At 36.2% G+C, this 27,674-nt stretch overlaps 1 protein-coding gene across 7 annotated transcripts in view; it reads right to left on the bottom strand.

Moving 5' to 3' along the window:
- KIAA0825 (KIAA0825 ortholog) overlaps positions 1–27,674 on the bottom strand; it is a 398,483-nt gene that overhangs the window by 125,341 nt on the left and 245,468 nt on the right. The window contains exon 21 of one of the 7 annotated variants that reach the window (XM_027100609.1): positions 15,084–15,189. The exons of the other annotated variants lie outside the window; for them this stretch is intronic. Coding sequence (XP_026956410.1) covers positions 15,135–15,189 — 55 coding nt within the window. The 3' untranslated portion in view covers positions 15,084–15,134. Of the gene's footprint in view, positions 1–15,083; positions 15,190–27,674 lie in introns of those variants that run through there. 7 annotated transcript variants of the gene reach the window in all.

The raw sequence follows: 27,674 nt of genomic DNA, 5'->3' as shown, positions 1-27,674 counted from the left end.
GGCATGTGGGATCTTCCCGGACGGGGGCACGAAGCCGTGTCCCCTGCATCGGCAGGTGGACTCTCAACCACTGCGCCACCAGGGAAGCCCTCAGCACACCTTTTTGATGTACTAAAGCATTCACAAGAAGTGAGTGGTTACCAATTAAACACAAACATGACTACTTAACACCTAATTTGGCACTGCAGGAATAACCTGATTTTCTAAGTGTTTATTGATGGAATCTAGTGTTGATGTATTTTTAAGCAAGGAATCCAACCACTTATTCATTTACATACTGACTACAAATAAGTGATCATTTATGGACTGCACAGTCTACTGATGCATAGTTCTTCATCTGGATCTGACATAAACAGAAAACAGTGACATTTAAAATTACCCTCCCAAATAAACTTATATCATACAATTGATATAAAAAGTTATATATTTGAGTTGAGTTACCAGTCACTTCCTTATTTGATATTTTTCTCTTCTTAGACCTTTCACGTTCTCAAATTTTCTATAGTTTCCCAATATCTAATTATAACTGCTCTTTCTTTAATAAAGGTGTCACCTTGACAGAATTGTGTTCTGAAAGTATAGGAAGAGGCTGCCATTCTTTAGAAAGTTCGCAGACATCCTTGCCTATGTCGTCCCACTGTGAATTGGTCCAAATAATACTTAATTGTACCTTAAGACACTGTACAAGAAAGCTGCCACCAAACAGAATTCTCTCTGTTCTAACCATCACAGCATGCTGTCTTAGCCTGAACCAATCGTCCTGAAGACGGGGTATAAGCTTAACTCCTCTAGACATGATATATTTAGTGCCATTTCTATAGCAAAAATTCATCAGTACCCTCCCTCCCCTCATCTCTACTGAATGAGTACAAATTTGGAGCTTGTCATTCAATTCTCTCTACAAACTGGATTTAACACAACTTTTCACTACTAATATATGCCAGTCAAGGTGTGCTATTTTGCTATTCTTTAAATACATTTTGCCCTTTTTTCTTTACCTTTTGCTTGCAAAGCTGTTTGCTAATAATGGCTCCTGAACTGAAATGGTCCTTCTCTCAGATTCACTTGATCAGCCCCTTCACCTTTCCATCTCTTCCATCTCCCTGGCCCTGCTCTCCCTTAATTCTGTAGAAACGCTGTGTGACTTTTACTAAATGTATCATGTATTAATTTCTAGATGGCTATTTGTGTGCAAGTCTCAATTTCTCTTACTGAACTGTGAGCTTCCTGAAGGCAGGTCTCTATCCTGTACACACGCTAGTGTTTCACACTCACTGGCTGCCTAATACCTATTTGTTAAATGAATGAATACAGGAGAAGAAAAAAAAATTAGAGGAATTATATAAGGTGGTCAAATTGTTGAAATAAAATAAAAAGCTGCACATGAAATATACATGAGGGCTTCCCTGGTGGCACAGTGGTTGAGAGTCCGCCTGCCGATGCAGGGGACACGGGTTCGTGCCCCAGTCCGGGAAGATCCCACATGCCGCGGAGCGGCTGGGCCCGTGAGCCATGGCCGCTGAGCCTGCGCGTCCAGAGCCTGTGGTCTGCAACGGGAGAGGCCACAACAGTGAGAGGCCTGCATACCCCCTCAAAAAAAAAAAAAAAAATTTACATGAGCTTACAGCTCAGCCTATGTATTAAATAATTACTGACTTCTTCAAAGAGAAGATAATTTTAGAATATAAATGTATTTAAGGTGGGATTTTTGTCTATTTAGTTCACTAACATATTCCAAGCACTTAAAGCAATGCCAAGCACACAGTAGGCATTTAATACATATTCATTGAATGAACAAATAAATATCAAAACCCAGCTACTTTAAAGCATACTCTAGCTTTTTATGTTATTTTTATTTTTACTCACCCTTAATTCCTTAACATTCCAGTTAAAGAAATCTAGTCCAATGTCATTTTCTTAAATATTACCAGGTAATGTCTCTAAGCAGAGATATTAAGAAAACCACAAAACTACCCATATTGAACATGAGTTTTGCATACTGAAATACTTTGTCACAAAGAGGAAGCCTATTGAACTTTCTGGAACAGATAATATGGTTTCAGGTTGCCAATGATGAAGAGCACTACTGTCCATATGTTGCCCTTGTGAAAGGGTTTAACTAAAATTCATCAGCAGGTTTAAACTTCTCCAGCTCTTGCCCAAGTTTGACTGGCCTCGAGAAAGTTATAAAGACGGAAGAGTCCATTAGGTAATGACTAGTCATGCTGGAGCTGATGGTATCACTTTTGATCCATTCCTCACAGCTCTTGGATAAAGCAGTCCTGTAATCATAGGCTTAGCCTTCTTAAATGTGGCACACAGAGCCACGACCAGAAAGAGTCAGAAAAACCAGAAGCTGGGGTTGAGGTGGAGGTTAGTTCATCCTGCTAGTTCTCGAGGAAACTTTTCCAAATCAAAAACTGCGCAGGTCACATATCAGCCAACACCAGAGAAAACCCACAGCAATTCAGAAAGCAAAGAGGAAAACTATAATCAAATTCTGCCACCTGAGTGTCACACTGCCTAATGCACTGATAACAAAACAGAAACCCCTAATCAAGAAGTCAGCACGCCATTTAGGACAAGGGTAGATCACGTGGAGTGCCAACATGGCTGCAAAGTCAGACTGAGCGAAATACGGAGGGCTGACAACGTTCATCTGTTTCTTACCTTTCTTTCTGAGTAGCAGACTTGGACAAGGTGGCAGATCAAGGCTCATGAACAGTAAATGTATGTGTGTACATGCTTGTTCGTGTGTGTGTGTGTTTATTTAACTATTTATTGTTCAAAATTCAGCTCAGATACATTCCTCAATTAGCCTTCACTGATCCCTACCTCCTATGGATCCTTGTTCCTTGACAATCAGAACATGTGTACAGTAAGCAAATACTATAAGTGATTAAGATCTGTTAATGTGCTGCTCAACATCACTAATTATTAGAGAAATACAAATCAAAACTACAATGAGGTATCACCTCACACCAGTTAGAATGGGCATCATCAGAAAATCTACAAACAACAAATGCTGGAGAGGGTGTGGAGAAAAGGGAACCCTCTTGCACTGTTGGTGGGAATGTAAACTGATACAGCCACTATGGAGAACAGTATGGAGGTTCCTTACAAAACTAAAAATAGAATTACCATATGATCCAGCAATCCCATTACTGGGCATATACCCAGAGAAAACCATAATTCAAAAAGATACATGCACCCCAATGTTCATTGCAGCACTATTTACAATAGCCAGGTCATGGAAGCAACCTAAATGCCCATTGAGAGATGAATGGATAAAGATGTGTTACATATATACAATGGAATATTACTCAGCCATAAAAAGGAATGAAATTGGGTCATTTGAAGAGATGTGGATGGACCTAGAGACCATCATACAGTGAAGTAAGTGAGAAAAGAGAAAAACAAATATCGTATATTAACACATATATATGTGGAACCTAGAAAAATGGTACAGATGAACCGGTTTGCAGGGCAGAAGTTGAGACACAGATGTAGAGAACAAACCTATGGACACCAAGGGGGGAAAGAGGTGGGGTGGTGGTGGTGGTGGTGTGATGGATTGGGAAATTGGGATTGACATGTGTACACTGATGTGTATAAAATAGATAACTAATAAGAACCTGCTGTATAAAAAATAAAATAAAATTCAAAAAAATAAAAAAAACTAAAAATAAAAGACCTATCTCTAAAAAGAAAAAGATCTGTTAATGTGTCAGTCTCCTCCTTTGGACTGTAGGCTATTTGCAGGCAGGGACATGTCCTACTCACCTCTGTATCCCATTGTATCAGCAACCTAGTGGATGATCTGCAAAGCACAGAGAGAAGAACAGAAGCTTTTGACCTAGACAGTGCCTGGTTGAAATCCTAGTTCCATCAGTGAAGGCCTGTGGCCTGGTGCTATGGCCAGTATTCAGGAAAACTATTCCTCAATCCTTTGTTCTGCCTCTCCTCTGAAGTCATCCTTGGCTCTGACCCCTACAGACCACAGGCCAGTCTCACATGTCCCTGTGCTCACCTTACATCCAGAGTTCCAAATTTTCATTTGTCCAGAATAGGAGCTGGCACAAGCCCCAATTTTACTAGCCTTGTATGCTATAGAAAATACTTTATTTTCTCTGAGCCTCAGTTTCCTCATACGTTAAATGGGAATAATAATACCTCTACCTTGAATGGTTATCATGAAAATGAAACGAGATAATGTATATAAAGCCTCTGCCACCACTGCCTGGCACATAGCAGGCACTGAATAAACGGTAGCTATTATTAAACCACCATTATCACCTCTAGCTACAAATATATAGATCAGTCTTCAGATGACTCTTAGCTAGAATCAAAGTACACACTGGTCTTTGCAGATACATACAGACAAAGGTCTGAAATGTTACTTTGAAATATAAGAGACAGTCAGCACTTTACTAGATGCTTAAAAGCAAGCAAGTATTCTTTCTTAAATCCTGACATGCCAGATTTTATACCTTCTCTAATTATCATTTTATGAATAAAAATGGGCAGCTAATTCAGCTGCTGTATCTTCCTTCTGTTTGAAAAACAAGCATAATTATTTTGAGGCACTGAGATATATGCTCAAGCTTATCTGTTAAATCAAGACTTTAAAAAAATTTACTATATATTCATACAAGAATCTTCTATATCACTCACGTTAAAATTTGAAGTGCCTGAGAAATGATGTACTAAAATAAGGCTTTTTCCTCTCAAAAATATATTTAGACGCCAAAGAAAATTATTATATTAAGGATAACTCTGAATATCTTAGAATTTGTGAAATATCAGTTTCCCTCTCACTGAATTTCTAGAATTGTGTGCTAAATTTAAAAACATTTAGTAGTCATTACTAAATGACGAATTTAAAAATTTTTCTTACTGGTGGTGCTAGGCTGTGTCATGACACCCAATGGTAACTCTGCCTGTCACCATACTCCTTGGGGTTACCATTCCGGGAATCTGGCAGATGTCTTTGAGATGTTCCTGTTCTTGGGGGCACTAGAACAGCATGGAGCCTCCTGGTAAGGGTCAGAGTGACTCACAAGTTCACAATCTTACCAACTTTAACCAACATCACGAAGAGGAATGTTTAAGGACATGGCTATGCCTATTCCTTCTGCTTCCTTTGGTTGTCTTAAGTAAAGATTGTCTTTGGGGGAAGATGGCTAACGGCCCCGGGTTTAGCCCAACTCTGCTTTCACCTGAAGTTTCTAGAAGGAGGTACCTAAAATGATAGAAATTGAGAGAGTTCTAGCCAGAAGCAGTAAATGAAGCAGTGAGCCTGTATGTGGTGGGTTTATCTCATAGCAATCTATAGCATTCCTCCAAACCCTTAACTGGCAACCATCTCAAGGGTATGAAACATCAGCTCAGATGTTTTAGTTCTCATCTCGGTTTGCATTAGCTTCATAACAAGAGGTAAGATTGTTAAAAATAGGACTAAGGCTGTTTTTAAGGGAAAAGTTATAAAGTAAAAATAATAAAATAAAAACTTGAAATACAGATTCAGATGTACTCACAAGATAGCTACAATAAAGAGTGAAGGCTGAAGACTGAAGACACTGGAAGAAACTTTTGCGTTGGAGAAATAGGGGTCTGTTTCACTAACCTGAATCAAGATATTCATGTACAGCTCTAGTTGCCAGTCTCAACACATACCTATTTGGGTGGAAACTTAGCACAAAACCTGGGATGCTTTTCTATTTTCCCTTTGGTTTTATCTGTCCATAAACAAACACACATACGTTTGAAATGTGAAAAAAAGCTTAAATTTTGTAGCAGCTTTTGTAAAGATAATGGAAACTTCTGTAAAAACAGCTTTAAACACTCTGTTTGCCAAGTCAAATAATGTGCCAATTCTGTGAAAGCTGCTTTAGGTTTTGTGCTTGTCAAGAGTTGTGGAACCTGGCCTGTTCTGACAGTCACCAGAGATTATTTAAATATAAGAATAATTACAATTCTATCAGCCACTTCTTAAGATTGTAGTAAGCCCTCTGAATTAAAGGCCTACCCCAAACCTGAGTGGCATATGGCAGCAAATCACACTTACCGTGACAGCCCCCAATGTACGGGTGTTATGCTGATCAAGCCCCCCCTCTTTCTTGACCTACTGATATTAGGGAATTTTTGTTGTTGTAGCTGGAATTTAAGGCCTACGTCCTTGTCTTTCTATCTTTTTCTGTACCTGTTTGGATAACAGCATGCTTGAAAAGGCCATTGGCCAGAATAGGATTACTCATAGGAGAGTTATTTTCTTTAACTATCTTTACAGATGCTTTCAGATGCTTGCTAAAAACAATACTATGGAAGACAGAGGATTTTTAGTATTTCTTATACAACTCTAATAATGTAAGCATGCTTTTAGGAAAAGATAAGAAGAATGACCATTGTACTAAAGAAAGGAAGAATGACTCTTGAGAAATTAAGTGGAGGCCCTAACGTATATAACTGAATGAATAAATGAATGAAATAACAACTGAAGCAATATAAATATTTGTTGAAAAATATTCAAAAGGACGGTTACTTTATATTTATTATTACTCTACAGAATCTTGGAACTTTTCACTGTACAGTGAGACAAAAGCCACTGCCTTATGTGCCTTTGTCATTTTACTGATTAAAAAAATAATAATAACTTAAATCAATGGCATACCAAAAGAAGAGAGGTAGAAGAAGTCTGCCTCAAAATCAGGAAGTAACCAGAAACCTACTACAGCTAATCAATTTGGTAAAGTACCAGGATACAAAATTAATGCACAGAAATCTCTTGCATTCCTTTACACTAATGATGAAAAATCTGAAAGAGAAATTAAGAAAACACTCCCATTTACCATTGCAACAAAAAGAATAAAATACCTAGGAATAAGCCTACCAAAGAAGACAAAAGACCTGTATGCAGAAAACTATAAGACACTGATGAAAGAAATTAAAGATGATACAAACAGATGGAGAGATATACCATGTTCATGAACTGGAAGAATCAACATTGTGAAAATGACTATAGTACCCAAAGCAATCTACAGATTCAATGCAATCCCTATCAAACTACCAATGGCATTTTTCACAGAACCAGAACAAAAAATTTCATAATTTGTATGGAAACACAAAAGACCCCGAATAGCCAAAGCAATCTTGAGAAAGAAAAAACAGAGCTGGACAAATTGGGCTCCCGGACTTCAGACTATACTACAAAGCTACAGTAATCAAACAGTAGAGTACTGGCACAAAAACAGAAATATAGATCAATGGAACAGGACAGAAAGCCCAGACATAAACCCATGCACATATGGTCACCATCTTTGATAAAGAAGGCAAGAATATGCAATGGAGAAAAGACAGCCTCTTCAATAAGTGGTGCTGGGAAAACTGGACAGCTACATGTAAAATAATGAAATTAGAACACTCCCTAACACCACACAAAAATAAACTCAAAATGGATTAAAGACCTAAATGTAAGGCCAGATACTACAAAACTCTTAGAGGAAAACATAGGCAGACCACTCTATGACATAAATCACAGCAAGATCCTTTTTGACCCACCTCCTAGAGAAATGGAAATAAAAACAAAAATAAACAAATGGGACCTAATGAAACTTAAAAGCTTTTGCACAGCAAAGGAAACCATAAACAAGATGAAAAGACAACCCTCAGAATGGGAGAAAATATTTGCAAATGAAGCAACTGACAAAGGATTAATCTCCATAATATACAAGCAGCTCATGCAGCTCAATATCAAAAAAACAAACAACCCAATCCAAAAATGGGCAGAAGACCTAAATAGACATTTCTCCAAAGAAGATATACAGATTGCCAACAAATACATGAAAGGATGCTCACCATCACTAACCATTAGAGAAATGCAAATCAAAACTACAATGAGGTATCACCTCACACTGGTCAGAATGGCCATCAACAAAAAATCTAGAAACAATAAATGCTGGAGAGGGTGTGGAGAAAAGGGAACCCTCTTGCACTGTTGGTGAGAATGTAAACTGATACAGCCACTAGGGAGAACATTATGGAGGTTCCTTAAAAAACTAAAAATAGAATTACCATATGACCCAGCAATCCCACTACTGGGCATATACCCTTAGAAAACCATAATTCAAAAAGAGTCATGTACCACAATGTTCACTGCAGGTCTATTTACAATAGCCAGGACATGGAAGCAACCTTAGTGTCCATCGACAAATGGATGGATAAAGAAGATGTGGCACATATACACAATGGAATATTACTCAGTCATAAAAAGAAATGAAATTGAATTATTTGTAGTGAGGTGGATGGACCTAGAGACTGTCATACAGAATGAAGTAAGTCAGAAAGAGAAAAACAAATACTGTACGCTAACACATATATATGGAATCTAAAATTAAAAAAAAGGTGCTGATGAACCTAGGGGCAGGACAGGAATAAAGATGCAGATGTAGAGAATGGGCTTGAGGACATGGGGAGGGGGAAGGGTAAGCTGGGACGAAGTGAGAGAGTGGCATGGACATATATACACTACCAAATGTAAAATAGATAGCTAGAGGAAAGTAGCTGCATAGCACAGGGAGATCAGCTCGGTGCTTTGTTTCCACCTAGAGGGGTGGGATAGGGAGGGTGGGAAGGAGATGCAAGAGGGAGGGGATATGGAGATATATGTATATGTATAGCTGATTCACTTTGTTATACAGCAGAAACTAACAAACCATTGTAAAGCAGTTATACTCCAATAAAGATGTTAAAAAAAAAAAAAAGATCAGGCAGTAAGAGGGTACATTTTTAGTAGAGAATTTAAAAGCAGTAATAACACCCACAAAACGTCTGCTTTTTTTGTTTTTCTCACTATAATCATGTACCAGAAATTCTAAGCAATATCAGTACTTCTCCCTCCCCCAGATTTTTCATGGGTCTAAATTATAAACAACTGCTGTTGTGGTTACACTTGAATTTTAATACTATACATACACAAGCTTCAAATTAGTACATTTTTATTATTTATTATTTAATAAACATTTTATTCTGCTTGGAAAATAATTCAAAGAACCTAACGTTATATGGTCAGCTCAGATACCTGGCAGCTCAGCTGCATGTGGTCATTGTAAGACTAAGTTCAAGACTAAGCCTGCAACCACTCTCAAGTTGTTTACTGTGGCTTCAAGTGCAGTTGGGTCTCCAACTCCTGTGCTATGGCATATTCCTATGTTTGAACAGTAGGTCTGAAATAACCAATGATAGCACAGCAAGAAAGAGTGAAGACACAGAACCTGAGTTACTGCAATCTCTTCTCTTCTTGTAAATGACCACTTGGAGTTTTTATCTGTGTTGAAAATTTTTTAATTTAAAGATTTTTCCTCCCAAAATATAACAACATAGTTAAAAAGTATAAATCAATTACTTTTTTCCTTTTTTTGGTGCTGAAATATTTATTTCATTATTGATAATTTTTATTGACATGACTATATGCTCGAAGTTCAATGGAAGAAAATTATCACTACCTATGTCCCCCCCAGACATCATCCTCATCACTGTTATTACTCATTTCACTTCATGATTGTTGCTGAAAATAATTTTATTGTGTAGAATGGGGGTGTTAAAAATGATCTGTTCCAGGTGTCAAACGTGCTCAGTATGTCACTGACTTAAACAGGAGTTTTGCGCAATTTACTGACGTCATCGTTTTCTTCTTTCTTACATAGTGTAGTTATGATAAAACTTCTAAAAATGCACAATTTAGAAGACTGGTGGAAAAATTGCTGATCTCTTCAAGTTATCATCAGCTCAGAGGAAGCCAAGATTAAGAATGCCTAGAATTTTGAAGGCAATGCTCATTTGCATGGAATTGAAGCACTCTTCGTTTTGGAACTGAAGGAACTCATTTGAACTACCATAGGGATTTTTGTATTTTATTTTTGAAGTTCCAGGTTATTTGTTTCATTCACTTTATTCTTTTCCCCCTCTTTTCTCACATCTCATTCATGTGGATTTCTGTCACTTGCTCATTAGAAGGAAGTTGGGAGGGTTCTGAATCTACAGCAATGCCAAAATTGGATTCTTCTGAGTATTTTCATTTTCGAGCTGATGATTTGCCTCCTTCCAGAAAGTCTCAGCAGTGAGATTCTGTTGAATATTTTCATCTTGTATTTGAGCATCTGGAGAATCAGCTGGCAAGTTAGTTAGTTGTGAAGATATAAGAATATCTCACCACAGAGAAATATTTGGTATGACCCTATCTTTCCTTTTTTTATCAGCTGTGAGGAGGCACCAGGGTAAGGTAACCCCCAAATCACACTGTGTGGGGGAGCAATAAGCAGGTAACTCAGGTGTATAAACTCATGACTTTCTCCTAGCATATCACCTATTTTTGTTTGTTTCCACTCAGTTGTAAGAACACTTCCATTTTTTCCCCTACTTAATTGATCAAAATTCTATACAAGCTAAACTATACAATTTCCTAAGGAACGGACACAGGCTGGATACTACGGACTCATATTTAATGTGGACACATGTAAATCATTCTTGTTTCAGGTTTATATATAGCATTACTCAAATTCACATCTATTAAATTGTTAAGGTGACTTCTACTCTCTCTCATAATTTGGAATTTCTAATGTGAATTTTATTTTAACACTTAAAAGTGTAATACTGAAGAAAGAGATATGGTGCTAATAACAATTATGAAAGTTTAAATGGCTTTGGGGAGCTTAAGTAAAAGGAGATAATTTATTTTTGAAATGTATTAGGACAAGGAACAGAGTGTCAGCATTCATGAGTTCCTTAGCTAGAGCCATTAACTATTTCAGCTTATCTTGGTAAAAAATTACTAAATATTTATATCTGCTTCTCTTCTAGAAAATGAGCACACGTACCTAAAACAAAACTAACTTTGATTTTTTATGGACAATTGACCTAGACAAGATTACTAAAAAACAAAACAATCGGGGGCAAATTCTTACATATATAATTCCCCTGAATTCCTTCTTATAGTTTACAAACTTATTAAAAATTTAAGTGAAAAATTGGTATCATGATATGGCACATATAATATTTTGCCTAATGAAATATTTAACCAGCTTACATATATTAGGAGATCATGAGAATATTTAAAAGGTATAACAAGTTTCAAAATAATCTAACTGTTACCATAAAGGATGCCATACACTAAGGTTGTATAATCCCTGTCTTCCTCTCTAAAGATTAAAATTTAATTCCTTTCTTAAGGTGTATATAACCAACCTTGGTTTAAATCATGTTAAAATGATAAAAATCTAGTTGTTCCTTTTTATATTATAAGACATTTCCTAAGAAATGAGAAATAGCTCCCAAATCATATATATTTTAAGTTGCAATATGATCTTAGTCAATTGTCCTATTACTATTAGATATTACTTTATTTGAATTAAATTCACTGAATATCAAAGTTTTAAGAAAATTAAGTATTTGGTGTTTGCAGAATTGTCAAAATGAGATAGTAATTGGTATCTTTCAGTTATATTTTAAAGGCAATGAACATAAACATATACTCTTGCTAGACATAAACTGTTCTACAAAGGAAATGGTAATGTTATCAGTCATGTTAAAGTTTACATAAGACTTTCCAAAATATGAAAAGAATAGCAAGATCTGCTTACATTTACCTTTATAAGGGATGAAGCCCAAAGGCCATGGCTAAATACAATTGTGATTATGCTTTTCAGAACTTGCTAAATGTTCTTTCAAGACTTCTCTGTTATAGGTGGGGCAAGAAAGCAATTGACAGGTAGCCATTCTCAGGGAAGGGAGGAAGGAAGATAGAGGAGGGCAGAGGAATAAAGAGGGAGAGACAGGAAGTCTCCCTTCTTTGATGGATTGGGTACATGCAACTCAGCTGCCATGGAGTAAGCTGAAATTCACTGGTTTTCTATATGGATAGGTTTTATTTTTCATGGAGGATTAGTAGGTGAATGTCAGGAAATGCACAGGAAACATGGCTTAGCTAGACCTAATACTGAATTACACAGTTTTCCTGACCCAGTTTATCACTAACAATTTTTCACAGCCTATTCCACTTTTGAACCACTCCCTTAGGAATTTGAGATTGAGTTAATGCTACTTCCTGCTGAATTTCCAATAAGTAGCAAAGGAATTTATGGATAGAAAGAAAAGAGTGTAAATCCTATATAGATATTGGTGGTAACTGTTCATACTCTGTTTGATCCCTAGCTTCACAGCCTCCAACTTAACTTCAGATAGACATTTAACAGTTTCTTCAAACCAGAAAAATGAGATGTTGATTGATTAGTTGGAAAGGGATGAGTGTGAGTGTTCTGAGCTATTCCCAAACCTAACAGACATTATGTATACATTATATACACCCATAGACCCACATGATTTATTCATCTAACATTTCTGAGTCCTTATAACCCAAGGTGGTGTTCCTAGTACTATGATAGATACACAGTGTGAACCTCTGGCTTGTGCCCTTGAGGAGCTCACAGCCCAGTGGAGGAGAGAGGCTTGTACCTGCACGGCAAAACAGCAAGCATCACAAAATAGGGAACACAGCTGTGGGGGCTAAGTGCTTCAAGTATTCAGAGAAGGGAGTGATTTCTTCTGGCAGAAGTTATCAAGATAAATTCAAGAAAGAAGGGTGTGTGTGAGTGGGTTATAAAGGGTGCTTAGCTTAATATGGGAAAAATGGCAAGGATTTTTGTGAAATAGCCAAATAAAATCAAACGTAATGAAAGCACATTATGACCAAATTAAGCTGATTACATCTAATAGGTTTTCACAAGGAAAGCTTAACATAACAGGTTTTAATTGTGTCTCCCCTAAAATGAGCATTAAAATGAAATGGTCTCCTTTTAGATCTTAATTATTAGAACACTTCCTAAACTTTGTAATATGAATGACATTAGTAAGCCATAACTCTAAACACCGTATTTCACAGAATGCATTTGTAACTGTAAGGCATAAAAGGTGGTTGTTCATTTTATCTTATTAGAAGCTTCCCTAGCCTCCATGGCAGTGCTCATCTGGCCCCCACTTCATGCTTGAGTCATGCAGATTGGAGTTGACTCTCAATTACACCAAGTCTTTCTCTAAAGATGACAGTCCAAATACAGTAGAGATAAAACACATCAAGGTTTAAAATAGGCCCGTTCAGCCCCAGTGCCGCTTCATCATGAAATGATATAATTCACTGATGCCTCTGCCTAGCCTAACATATGTTTTATTCACAGCCCGCGTCACTCTTCATTTGTAATTATTTCCCTTTTTTTTTTTCTTACCCCATCTTGTAATACTTTGCTTGGTTGAAGACAAATACTGAGAGGCGAAGAGTATTATCATACGATGACCTGTTCCAGGGTGTTAAACCCCTGTCAAGGTTTGATTTTAACATGGGGTATTGATGACAGTATATCAATTCAGGCATCATGTCCTGAATTAGACTATATTAATTATCACTTGAGTGCAAGATGCATGAAAATGCTGTTTCATTGACTAAAAGGATCTGACTGAATAAAAATCTATTTCTCATCTGGTTGCTTATGGATAAAGACATTTTTTCTCTTTGCCTTGGATCATTCTTTATTAAATATGATTTTTATATGATTGTATGAATAAATTGTCTTAGCCAACAATGGAACTGGATAGTTTTAAACAAAGAAAATTTAATGGGTTTTCTCCTCCTGGCACATCTCTAACAATGTATTTACAGTTAATAATTCAGGCAGATTATTTACAACAACCCTCCCCCCCAAAAGTTCTTATTTTCAGCATTTGTGAGGTAAAGATATTTTCAAATTGTTGCCTCCTTCCTTTAAAGTAAATGAAAGTTATTAATATAACTTACAAGTATTTTCAGGTGATGGGAGAGCAACAAGCTCTCTCTGTCAGCTAACAATTATATTGAAAGGAAAACTAATATTACTCTTAACTTCTGAAAAGAGGACATTCACTTGAAGAGTTCCAATGCTAGACAAAGTTAAAATCACTCATAAATTGAACCAACACAAAACGCATATATATCCATCTTTGCTAGAAACAATTGAAGCCAAACTTTTACTACACAAAACCTCTAGGTAGTTACTATTTAGTTTTAACAGAAATATCATGTTGGGCTTAAAATAGAAATTTCCTAAATCTTCTCAAGTTATAACATATCTTAAAACTTCTTCCAAGAGTATCTCAAAACGAACGTATAAGCCTACATTTAAAATAGGAAATTAGGAATCCTAAATCCAGATTTCATTAAAAACTAAACAATAGAAAATGTTTACTAAAACATATATTATTATGTTTAGTCAATGAAATCAATTCATATACTAGAAATGATTTTCAATTGCAATAAAAAACAAACCACTGCCCCCTTAAAAAAACAGACCAGAAATGTTTTTAGCTTTAATACCAGCACTTATTGGTAAATATGATTCTACAATCCCCCCCCCCCCCAAAATGGCCTTTTCAGTAAAAATTTCACAAAAGATTGAGTTTAAATTTTGGAATAGGGAATTTTAAAAATTGGAAATATGTATTTGTCACATTATAAAGAAAAGTGGGGCTTCCCTGGTGGTGCAGTGGTTGAGAGTCCGCCTGCCGATGTAGGGGACACGGGTTCGTGCCCCGGTCTGGGAGGATCCCACATACTGCGGAGCGGCTGGGCCCGTGAGCCGTGGCCGCTGAGCCTGCGCGTCCAGAGCTTGCGCTCCGCAACGGGAGACGCCACAACAATGAGAGGCTCGTGTACCGCAAAAAAAAAAAAAAAAAAAAAAAGAAGAAGAAGAAGAGTGAAAGAGTGGGGGTCCTATTAAGCAGAATGTTGAAACTCAGCTTGGCAAGTTAAAGGAGTCATCACAACTAAAAACTCATTCCTATTGTCCTTTCTACTAGGGTCTCACAATTCTTATATACTTATTAAAAGCATTAAGTGGGCCCCAGAAGGAAGCTGGGAAAAGCTCCCCTGCACTCCCACCTAACCTGCCCCTGGTAAAATGGGACAGGAGTTCCCAACATGTGCTTCACATTTAAGTCACCAGAGTGAGGCCTAGCCACAAAGAGATTCACTAGAAAGGCTGTATCCCAATATCATCATGGTTTTAGAAAGCAATAGATTTCTCACCATATTCTTTGATAATCACTGAATCCTGAAATCAAAATTTGATCATGCCGAGAAAACAGGGCCCAGACGATGCACATCTGTTTGGCCTAGAAGACATTAAATAAACCTCATCTTTGCCTCAAGTTATGAACTGTTAAGCTTACATAAAAATCTATTGTGTGGAAGAAACCTAAATATTTTTATGGGGCAAATAGTCAGTGTGGTAGAAAGAGTACTAGGATAGAAGTGATAAAAGTCACAATACACGCCTGGCTCTGCTACCTATGAGTTACATGAAACCAAGACAGGTAATTTCTTTGAAACAAGTCATTTCTCTGAAACTAGCAAAAATAATGCCTGCCTCCCTGTGGTACAGATGTGTGGCTGGGATTATTGTAAGCAAAGGTACCCTGATGATGGTAAGACATGACATAATTGCAGGGCAGGGTTGCTCCTGCTGTTAGCCTGGTAAAAGAGGGCATAATATGAGGGGTGACCCATGTAACCAGAGAAGAGGTACCACTGGAAGATGTGGACCTCGTCAACAAATGTCTCTAATAAGAATGGTTGTAGATCTGAAGACTGCATCTGAAGACTGGATCTCGTTTAACTGTGCTACTATTCCCCCCTACACCACAGTTCACACTTTCCCTTTTCGCTCTCTCTTTGCTTTCTGGTTGGTCAGATAGTGACCAAAGTGAGCCATTCAAAGACCTCTCTGACAACAGTAGACACACACACACACACACATTCACACACCGGCCTCAAAGGAAAGAAATTTTCCGATCTCAAAATAACTGTATCTTAGTATTGACCAGTTTAAAAATAACGCCTTACAACTGAAAATACTCCACCCACCCTTTGCTTTTGTACTCCAAGTTCATTATCCTACAGTCATAAGACAAAGGATGGCCAATAAAATATTAAATGCAATAAAAATACATTTGTTATTCTGCAATTAGTAATCCAATTTCCTTTATTCACAAAATCCAAATCCTCGTGCACCAAAGAAAAACTAAATTACCTGCTAACACCTTATAACATTAACAAGTTTTTAAAACCTACCTTAAAATAAAGGCTACCTTTAAATAATAAGCACTGACTTTTATACTTCTCTCCAATACAAATTCCTATTTAAATTTATGGAACCAGAAAATATCACAGCTACTGTTGTTCTAAGATCAAAATATCAACAACAGAAAAGTAGAATTTAAGTTTTCATTTAATTTTTTTTTTTACTTCAAATCATTAAAACGTTGCCTCTACTCATTTATCGTAATAAAATGACCAATCTTTCCTGATTCATGTACACAAGCCAAAAGGTTTACAGTTAACTTGTAAGACAAATCTCTCTTTCTCTTACACACACACACACACACACACACACACACACACACACACACACAACCTTTCTTTAGGGCTACAATTAAAAAAAACAACAACTCATTGCCAACTAGTGAAGTGGCCTATCGTACGACTATGATACCACCAGAATGCAGTGTTTCACAGCTACCACAATGTAGGACTGACATATGACATTTATAAAATGTCAGAACCCTTCCCCCAATTTTCACTGCCTATTCCCCAGTAGGGTTTCACGATGTAAAATGAACTAAAGGCAACTGTGTGCTCATTAACAGTGCCATTTCTGATATATTACGCGGATTGACAATGAACCACTGTGATATCAAAGTGCAGGTGTAAAAAATAATAAGGCAACTGCTTAACAAAATCTCACTAACTGTAATAAATATGCAAGGAGGCCGTTTTTTATTCCCTGAAAATGTGGCATGGTACATCAAACATGATACCCAAGAAAGGGTTTTGACATACCAAACTCCATTTAAAATTTGTTTTCATGACTATCAACAGAGAAACCCAGTAACTTATTTGTGAATGTAAAAGGTGATTATGCAAGTACCAACAGGAGAATCTGAAGGTATTAAGAGATTCAGATAGTGTCAGAAGCAAAGCTAATGTCTAACTCTGCCAAAACTGTTCATTTTAATAAGTGATAGAGAACTTGTCATACTGGAAATTATTTTATTACACGTAAAACGTATTTTAGACACCTCTTGCCTATTGGAAGAATATGCAAATTACTACCTATCCATGAACCATGCCCCAGTTCTCCAATGGCCCCATGATCTTAATGCTTAAAAAAAGATCCCTCATGTGGAAAACTTAAAATAATTAATAAAACAAAATAGTGATAACAATTTGAATAATGTATTTATATGTATATGGCCATATGACTGGTTTTATTTAGAGATAAAAAGGAGAAATATGAGATCTAATTGTGATTTTGTTTCCTAGAAAATTAATTATATTTCTAATTCCCAAAATCAAGAATATATTTACATTTTATTGCCTTTGAGAGCCAGCCAGACCAATAAGTGTACCATTATAACTGTAAAATCCTGAAATCAGAAAATGATAAATACATTGGAAAAGAGTTTATTTCATTTTGATATGCTCTCATCATTTAAGAATTGACAAAATGATTTAGTGTCATGGACTGTCTGGGAAATCCCAGAACCATATTAAAAAGTTATCGAAGTACATCCGTTTTTTTTCACATAAGGAAAATGTCCCATTAGAACTTTTGATGAGTATGAAACATTTTAACTTTCACAGGATGCTAGGAATCCTGACGAGGTAGGTAGGTTTACTATTAAATTCTATCATTGTACTCTCAAAGTCCTCAGTTAAACTTGGTAATAAACTTACTTAGCTAATCTCTTCTCAGAAATCTTTAATGGATCATTTTGAGAAAATATAGAGCTATTAAAGGGGAATTATCAAGATGTCTTTAACAACACTGCTAACAATCTTCAAGTATGAATGCTGTGGTAGCCATCACTCCTTTCCATAATTTCTTCAGGTGGTTAATTGCCTTAATGATAAGTGAATAATGCACAAGAGAAAGAGCATGACGTCATAGTCATGGATTTCAAACTTTAGTACACATCCAGATCATCTACAGAGCTGGTTACCAACGGAGCTGCCCAGGCCTCACCCCAGGCATTCGGATTAGGTATCTAATGGGTGAGACTTGGGTTTATGTATCTGTACCCATCTCTACAGGCGATTCTGATAAACACCAACACTTGCCATCCATTCCCTCAAGACACTGCTTAAAAAATTATCTTCTCAGGTGAATTTCTAAAAAAATTACTGTGAAATTTTGGACTGTAATTACTTCAGACCAAAAAGAGAGACTGCCTTCTTCTGGATCCTCACAGAATCTTATGCCATTTGGTACTTGACACACAATATATATTTTCAATTATCTTCAAATTTTTTTCCTGCCAAATATGGTAACATTGAAAGCAGGACTATTCCTCCTCCATCTTTTTAATTTCCTTCAGTGCTTTTCGGAAATCACACTTTCAGGAAATATTCATTAATTGGCATTATAGAGTGACCTCTTTAGTAAGACACTAAGAATCAAATTGCTGTTGGCAGACTAAAAAAGCTACAAGAGCAAAGAGCATGAGTCTTTTTCACTGCAGATAAGCAAGGGGTTAATCATTTGGGGGTAGACTGAATGGAGTTTTTCTATACTACATCTTTCAGCGTCACTGCCACACAGATAAATTCAGTTGTTCCTCATAGGAAAGTGAAATTAAATTCAACAAACCTTTATCGAGTGTTTCTGCTAAGGGCAAGATACTCTGATGTCAGGTACTGTGGGGGCCTGTCACTCTACGACCTCTAAGAACCTAACACGGTGCTTTATGACTATCCTACTCAAAATGTCTTTTCTATTCTAAAACTGATTTAAATTATAATTTAAGCACTTGTGGGAAAGAGAACAATTCGATACAGCCTCTTCTCTCAAGGAGCTTTGAATATGATATTGGTTTAAAAGACAAAACAACCTACCCATTTACTGGGCTGAAAGTAAAGGGAAGTTAGTAAAATTCCAGAAGGAAAAGAAATTTATTATGATAATAGTTAAAGTATAATAGTATATGTACATATGTAAGCACATAGAGAAATGTGAACATAAATTTAAGGGTCTAGATTTTCTATGTATGTAGCACAAAGTTCCCTGCTGAATACAAAGAATGTTAGTGTTTTAAGCTGGGATTATTTATTTTTTTATTTGATTAGTCAATAATACATCAGAGTGAGTACCTGTATTCATTCATTCATTCAACAAACATGTGAGCACTGGCTTTGCGCAAAGTGTTTCCTTCCATTTGGCCTGAGATAGATTCAGGTGCTCAAGCTTAAGAGACCTTTCGGCCATTGCTTTTTTTGGTGGCATGAGCCTGAATGAAAATCCTTTCCATTCAGGTTCTTCTCCAACTCTCAGAGACAAGTCTTTGCCATAGATCATGCCATTGAAACTGGATTTAAAGGCAACACATACCACATTGCCAAAGATCTGACTGAAAGCTTGAAACTGGTTACTTCCATTCTCAGTCACAACTCAGAGTTCTCTTTATTCACTCTGCTCTGGTCCTGTTCCTGTATTATTCACAGTCATTACTCTCTCGCCCACTGTATTGTAGGCTCCTTTTTGGTATAAACGATGACACTTTACATTGTATCATCTTCAGCAATTAGCATAGTGCTACCAAGGTAGCCAATAAATGCTTAAGTTGCTAAAAAAACTAAATTGAAAACATGGTGCTAAATGTGGCTGTAGTGGTGATGATAGCATGGGATATGAAGAGGTAGTTCTGCTCCCACAAATTTTACATTTCAGCTGAGGGGAAAAAACCCACATTCTCAAATAACTGCAGTACAAAATATGAAGTGATATGGGTCACAGAAGTGGTACAAAGGAGGTGCTCTGAGAGTTCAGAGGAGGGAGAGATTACTTCCAGCTGTTCAGTGCCCAGTGTTCTGCTCGGGGCAGTGAGGATTATTGGATAAAAGAGAGAGTATTTGCTGCAATTGGATATAAAACTCACTAGTAGGATGAAACAGACAAACACACAATTTCTGGTTATAAATAAAAACCCAAAGAGGCACATATTAAATCCAAACTGTGTGGTACACTCAGCACTATACTGCTTGTGAAAGCGAGATACTGATGGTGCAGGAGTGTTTGGCAAAGGCTTCATGGAGACACTCAGCACTGAGCCTACCACAGCGGACGGAATGACTAGATTAAAAGGGGGGATTTGAGACATGGGATGTAAGACTGGCAATGCCTCAGAAAGGAAGTCGAAAAAGGGAGATGCGATGCAGTTGCCTCTCTTCATAAAAATCAACCATCTGGAGCCTGAGGTATGGCTCATCAATTCCCTCCAATGAGCCCTCAACAGGGAGAGACAAGGATAGTGGATGAAGAGAGGGCTTGAGTTGCTCTGATAGTGGACGAATATCCCTGGATATCTTCAGGCTTTGCCTAGGGAACATAATCGTGTACCCTCTGCCCCCTTGATCTTGCTACCCCCTATGAATCTGTTAAAGACCATGTTCCATATTTTAACTCACTTCTGACCTCTGACTCTTGTGCCAAATAATTGACATATCATGCTAAACATTTATGAAACTGGATATAAGACTCCTTTTGATGAAAGATTAAAAAGTGCTACAAAAATAATTGTATACGAAAGTAATACGCCTCAGGAAAATTCATGGTATTCCTATTCCATCTTAAGGAAAAATGTAAGAGATGAAATGTTTTGTTTTGTTTTTTCTGTAAAAACTTCACACTTTGCTTGTTACAGATCCCAGATGAACGCTTACATTTTCAGAATATTTTTCTCACTGACATGGAATCAAACACTTCTCCTCGATCTACCTTTGGCTCCTACTTTGAATGGATTCAAGATGCAGGCCAAATGTTTTTTGCTCGGTTTTATGTTTTCTTTCATTGATATATTTGCAAGAACCAGAGTTCTTATTGAGTTTAATAATTTTGTTTTCATATACAATCCTTGCTTCCAAGATTTTTAAAGCAATGACATTTTTTCATAGTAAAATCATATGTTATTTTTATCTTGAATGGATATAAAAACGTGAAAGTAACATGGTGGGAAAATAGTAGAACATGGTCAACTATTTAGCATACCACAATAAATTATGTGAAAATAATATTACTACAGAAGTAACTTTTCTTATCAACATGCCATAAGTATTAACTAGGGTAAAGTTGTCCCCAGAAATGATGTAGTAAAAAAAACCTAACAAATTACTGAATAAGAAATGCATGTGAACTCTACTCTAGAATTCTGTTATACCAATTTGGAAAGATTTTCAAAATCCATTAGATGTAATGTGTAATGAAAGCTTCTAGTTTCGTTTTGAAAAGCTTCTTGTCATTTGCTTATTTCATCAGAAAAATCAGACAACCATAAGATTTTTACAATGGGTGCTTTAATTGCACTTAATATGACTAACTGTACATGGAAGACACATAACACCCATGTATTTATATCAAAATATCGTGAAAACTGTGGTGTATATTAAAAGTATGCAAGATCTACTTTTGTTTTGTAAAATTGTAGAAAATTTGTAAATAGCAAGGGTGACCTCCAGTGTGCAATAGATTTATGCCATTGTATTTTTTCAGTAACAGAAACTGTGTGTTGGTCTATTCCAATTCTCTAAGAGTGCTAAAGATAAGGAGAAAAGGAATTTTCTGTGTCAAAATGAGTTTGTAAGTTCAAAGCAATTGCTTCATTTTGTTTTTTGGTTATTTTGAAGCTTATGATGTCGCTTGGAATCGGAAAACACAAAAAAGCATTAATCCATGGGAAAATAATCTGTGACTAATAAAAGTCAGAAAACTATTTGTCTTATATACGATCTGATTAGGACTTATTAAACCTTTGGAGAATAAGTTGAATTTACATTTTTTTAAAATGCAACATACTGCCCTGCAAAGAGTAAAACTACCTGACATAATCTCTATACACTGATACTGACACTCACAGCAAATAACAAACACCACCAAAAATCAAACTTAAAAAGCTTTTCAGAAAGTCATCAAGATCAAAAGCTTTTCACTGTAGATAAAATTTTTTTTATGAAAAGCTAATGGCTTGCCACATTGCATAATATAATTTCTATTTGTCTCTAATCTCAACACAATAAAAACTATTCGCATGAAAAGAAAAAGCCTGATGCTTTCCTTACAAGGCAATCCAACATCACTCATTTCATCTTTTACATCGCAGATAATACAAATCATCCAGAGCTACCACGGCATTTTTTCTTTGCAGATTTTATTTTTATTTCTTTACTTGGTAAACAACCTAAACTTTGGGGGAATGAGGTTTCTTTTCAAAGGATTTTGTTAGTAAAACATCAAGTTCTGCCTTAGCTAACCAGACCACACAAAAGATCTAATTATATGGGTGCCCACAAGAGCTCTTGCCTGTCAGAGTCAGTGTCACTCAAGCTCTGTCACTCTTTCCATTAGGAATATCTACTTTCAAAGGTCTACACCATGGACGGTAAAAATTTGCTGCAGGCTGACTCTTGGCATAAAAGGTATAAGGCTGAGAACGAGTTGCTTTTTATGAATATTCATAACAATCAGTGTGGATTTCTTAAATTCCTAGACAGAGAGAAGTGTACATAATTACATGTGATCTGGTTTGTTTATATAATTTACAATATACATGGTGTGTGTGTGTGTGTGTATGTATAAAATGTTTATTACTGATAGAATATAATTAATGAATTATTTAAAATTCACGTTGGTGATGATATGCTCTAGTTTTAATAAACTATGAAATTCCCAAGTATGGTATCGTTTCAGAAGCAGTAATTATTCCTTTGGACTTGTTATGATCTATCATGTCAAGAGTCTGTGTGCTACCTGCTAAGAAATGCCTGAGCAGGCCCTGACATGATGCACCCTAATGGCTCCAAAGGAGCCATTATCATCTATTGTGTCAATATTTTGCGTCTTAAAGAGGATCCACAGAAGAGTTCTAAACAAGGCCTTTGCATATCAGACAGTAATGATGACTCAATCTATTATGTCAATAATATAGTATAAAAAAGTCATTCTCTTGAATGTACACAATTACAGTCATAGGCATGTTTTGTCAATGATCTGCTTAGAATATTCTTTGAGTACTTGCAGAAGATAGCATTTTTCAGATTTCACTAGAATAAGTTTTTTCATTCTAAAAATTTGGTTTTGAATGTCATTTTAAATGTGGCAAATTAATACCATAAAAAGGTTTAGATCAAAAATTAAATTCACCTGAGCAAATTATTCTCACAAACTCCTCTTAAGTCAAATTAAGAGTCCCTCCAAATGTTTTAGATAACTTTGTATGTAAAGAAGATACCTTTTACTATCCTTCTGCAAGGCAACAATTCAAAATTATCAATGCTGTTTTGGCCTTAATTCACAGCAATACATGTAGGTACCACAAGGGGCTCAGCATAGAAAATATGTAAGTACTCATTACATTCTACATTTTCTAATCAAAGGAGGAAAATTAAGGCCAAATATCAGAGTCTATGTTTATTTTTCAAGATATCATTATAAATGATGATTTTACTTTGGAACAAATTTGTTAAAATGTATTAGAATCCTACTTCATTCGAGACATCAATCGTGGAATGTTGACTGTATTTTTGAACAATAAGAATTATTAAATGATGCTTAAGAATACAGAAGGCATCTGAAAAATAATTAAGCAAGAAAAATTATGATAAATTATTAAATTACAGTCCAATATAACTTCTTTCAAAGCTATGAATACATTTTAAGACTAGAGAGAAGAGAGTAACTTTTACGGCTTAATATTAATAAATTGACTTCTCATCCTAGTTATTTGTTAGAAACCTGTACTGGCAAAATAGCAGCTATATTCATGTGCCAAGTTGAAGATCGAGAATTAAAAAAATAGTATCAGATGGCTTATACTTAACATAGGAATTCTAACAAAATGTCTTTTTTTGGGTAATTTTATACAAATGGATTAAGTATCCATAAAAAGTGAATACAGTGCTTTTTTGTGTGTATTGATTTTAAAGAAATAGTTTCTCAGATGTGTCAGACATGTCTAGATTTTTGAGTAAGAGTGTATTTTTTTTTTTTTTTTTAATCTTGGCTCTGTTCTTGTAAAGCAACGTTTTGGCAAAGTCGGCAAGTTCCTTAAATGAAGATCTTTTTCCCCCCTTCTCAGTATCAGGAGACCATTTTAATTCACTCACCAGCTAAATTCTCAAAGGGACAAGTGTATATGGTAACATAGGAGCCAATATCCTAGCTATCAGTTTTCATACAGCCTAGCTGGACCTTTACATTACGGCTGCCCCACATTTATTGTTCTTTCATTGCATCTGTCAGCATTTCCTGACAGCGCATTATGGAGCATGGCTACAAAGTCAGTATCAATCAGTCCACGATCATGCAGATATAAGTAGCAGACTATTGATAATGGGCCTTAAATCAGATCATCATGGTTTAAGCACAAGATTCTTAAAAGGTGGCAATCTCAAGGGAACTCCTACTTGCCTGCACCTGTTACAAACCCTACAAGCCAGTTTCTACTACTTACCACCTACAACTTATCCGAAGGAAAAAAAAAAAAAAAGATCCATTAAACACACATCACCATGTACCATTTTACATGGTAACACATTTCACCATGTAAAATGAAGCATGAAAGCAAAAATGGCCATTAATACAACTTTTGCTCTATCTCTTTAAAAAAATGTGCAGAAGTAATACATAATATCTCCCTTTACACTAATGAAGCCAGACCCCCAAGCCCTACATATACATCACACTGATAGCAGCAGTTTTGTTGTGCTTTGGAAATGTCTTACTTCAAAAGCATTTCAACTTGATATGGCCATTTAACAAGCAAAGTGAGAGAATTCAGAGTTTAGAGGTATGCTACACCAAACTCAAGGCACCATGTTAAAAACAAAGGCATCTAATTTTTCCCAGACATAAATAATAAAACAAAACAGGAGTTGCATGCAAATTTAGTAACATAAAATTTAAGGTGATAAACAGAATGGAGGCTGGCTTCTTGTTTAGTATTCCTTAGTTATCACCATAATTGCTGCATGTCTGTCATCACTAGCAAAAGAAAAAAGTGTCTTTCTCAGCTGCTCCCCTGCTTGTTTTGTTCGCTGTATTCTTGTAAAGTGGGAGAAAATAAGTGTCATTTAATGAATAGTGCTATTCTTTGTCTGACAGCTTCATATCTGTTAGGTGTAGGAGGCCTCGTACTTTCTTTTTCTGATAATGTTTTTGACAGTGTGCTAAATTCCTCCCCCAAAAGGCCGGCGTGTATATTCTGCTAAAAGGGGCTTCATCTATCCTGAATGGGTGCCCTCTTTTAACCCCCTTCAGCTTCTGTTCTTACATTAATTGAGCTGATCAGATTGAGCATATGAATTTGTCTTTGATGTATTCGTATGTTTAGTTGACGTTGCTCTCTCTCCCATTGGCAGCGGACAGAGCTCTCAGACAAATAGGACTGTTGCCATGGTAACAGGCGATAGCTAGGGATCTCTTGAAAAATATTTTTATTTCAAAATTCAAACTGGAAAATTCTCCCTGGATATGGTTCTCAGTTCTAAATGTGTCATATCTAATGATGAATGCAATTAGGAATCCCACCAGTGTTTTAAATAATAAATTAGCCTAATTTTCTAGGCCTGGCATGATGACATACAAATACTAAAAAGGCGTCTTCTTTTTTAAAATCCGTGACAAAGGACTTATTAATGACTTTTGTTCTTAGGATTTCAAATTAAAACGGATAGTAGGCTAGTGATAGTGCTTTCTATCTGCTGAAAACCAGAGGCCTAGGGGTAAACTTATTATTTTATTTTAAAGAAAACACTTCAAGCTGCTCTGATATTTGGGTATTTCATAAAAAAAAGCAGGTGTAGAAATCCTTCTATAAATGTTGAAGTCTATAGCAGTTGGTAAATCTCAGTGGACAAAAAATGCCCATAGCCATTTTTAATTACTGAGCATGAAAAAAAGGGATGGATGGTAAACATAAGTTTTATAGATCACTATCATCTTACAATGGTGGAATTTTCAAATTCTTACTATTTTATTTGAAATACAAGAGAAAACAGAAATAAGTAGTTCAATATATGATATAAATGGTATTTATTTTTAAAACAATTTATTCATGGCCATACAATTCCAGTTATATTAATTATTATTTCCCCCTGATGTGGGGTTTGGAGGACAATGAAAATCACTGTACAGTTGGGCAGTGTCAAGGATCTGACATAACATGTAATCACATAATAAAGAGGGTTATTAAAAACCAACCAAATTTTTCTACTTGTTAAACTCATTGTTCAGTTCTTTGGTATTTGTTTATCACTGTGTTTATACGTCGAACTGCAGAACTTAGCTTTTTGACTTTAACTGGCAATGGTGCTACTTTCTGAAAGTCAATATAAGAAAAGCAAACAAATCCATGTATGTTTTGGGTTTGTCTCAGGAAAATCAATCGCACTCAAACTTTAGAAGGTCAGCATACAAAATAACCAACAATTAAATTAAATTACATCCAAACAGTATGTTAACTATGGCTTTACATCTGTACATGTAAAAAAGTTTGTGCTTAAAGGAAAAGATAGAAAAAAAAGATAAACCTAAAATATTAACAGGTACTAATTTCTACTCTTTTGCTATTATTTTCTCTATAATAATTTTGTTACTATGGTCTACATAGCATATGACTATTACAAGTTTTATTTTAGGTTATGCTACTAAATCACATGAAATATTACTTTTCTCCTGAAAAACTGAAGTGTAATATTTCCTAAAATACCCCCCCAAAAACCTGTTAAATGAAAAACTGCATGGGACTAGCAAAGGACATCTCAGCTTCTATTGGTAAGTGAACATTTCTCCCCTTAACGCTATTTCTGGTCTGTTTCATCCAAAAACCCACAGTGAAGACAGAAAATCCAAATCAACTTGAGATTTCCCAATGACAGCTGTGGCCTCCTGAAGCACTCCTGGAAGGGAAGCACATACCTGGGAGGTCCAGGCACATCCCTCACCCCACCTGGCTCTCCTGAGGGTCATATACAAATAGTCCGCTCTGATGAAGAAGATATACTGTTTCTTCCTCAATAAGGCTTTAGATGTTTTTTCTGAGTTGGGGAAATATGACTTTTTTGCACTCTTTCAGAGTAGTTAAAAACAATATTAAAAAGTTTTATTTATTATTTTTATAAATTTATTTATTTATTTTTGGCTGCATTGGGTCTTCGGTGCTGTGCACGGGCTTTCTCTAGCTGCAGCAAGTGGGGTGTTCCTCTTTGTTGTGGTGCATGGGCTTCTCATTGCAGTGGCTTCTCTGGTTGCAGGGCATGGGATCTAGGTGGGCGGGCTTCAGTAGCTGTGGCTCACGGGCTCTAGAGCGGAGGCTCGGTAGCTGTGGTGCACGGGCTTAGCTGCTCCACAGCATGTGGGATTTTCCCGGACCAGGGATCAAACCCGTGTACCCTGCATTGGCAGGCGGATTCTTAACCACTGCGCCACCAGGGAGGTCCTCTTTTATTGTTTTTTAAAATTACAAAGGTAATTCAGACTTCTCACACAAAAGCTAAAAAATATCTTGGAAGCATTCCTTCATCCCTAAAGCTGGCCACCCCTCCTTAAAAG

The sequence above is a fragment of the Aethalodelphis obliquidens genome, unplaced genomic scaffold (genome assembly GCF_003676395.1).
Source record: "Aethalodelphis obliquidens isolate GAN/ISIS:26980383/991018 unplaced genomic scaffold, ASM367639v1 scaffold4, whole genome shotgun sequence".
Classification (NCBI taxonomy): Eukaryota; Metazoa; Chordata; class Mammalia; order Artiodactyla; family Delphinidae; genus Aethalodelphis; species Aethalodelphis obliquidens.
The sequence above is the reverse complement of the archived record's forward strand: the minus strand, read 5'-3'. Positions and strand labels throughout refer to the sequence as shown.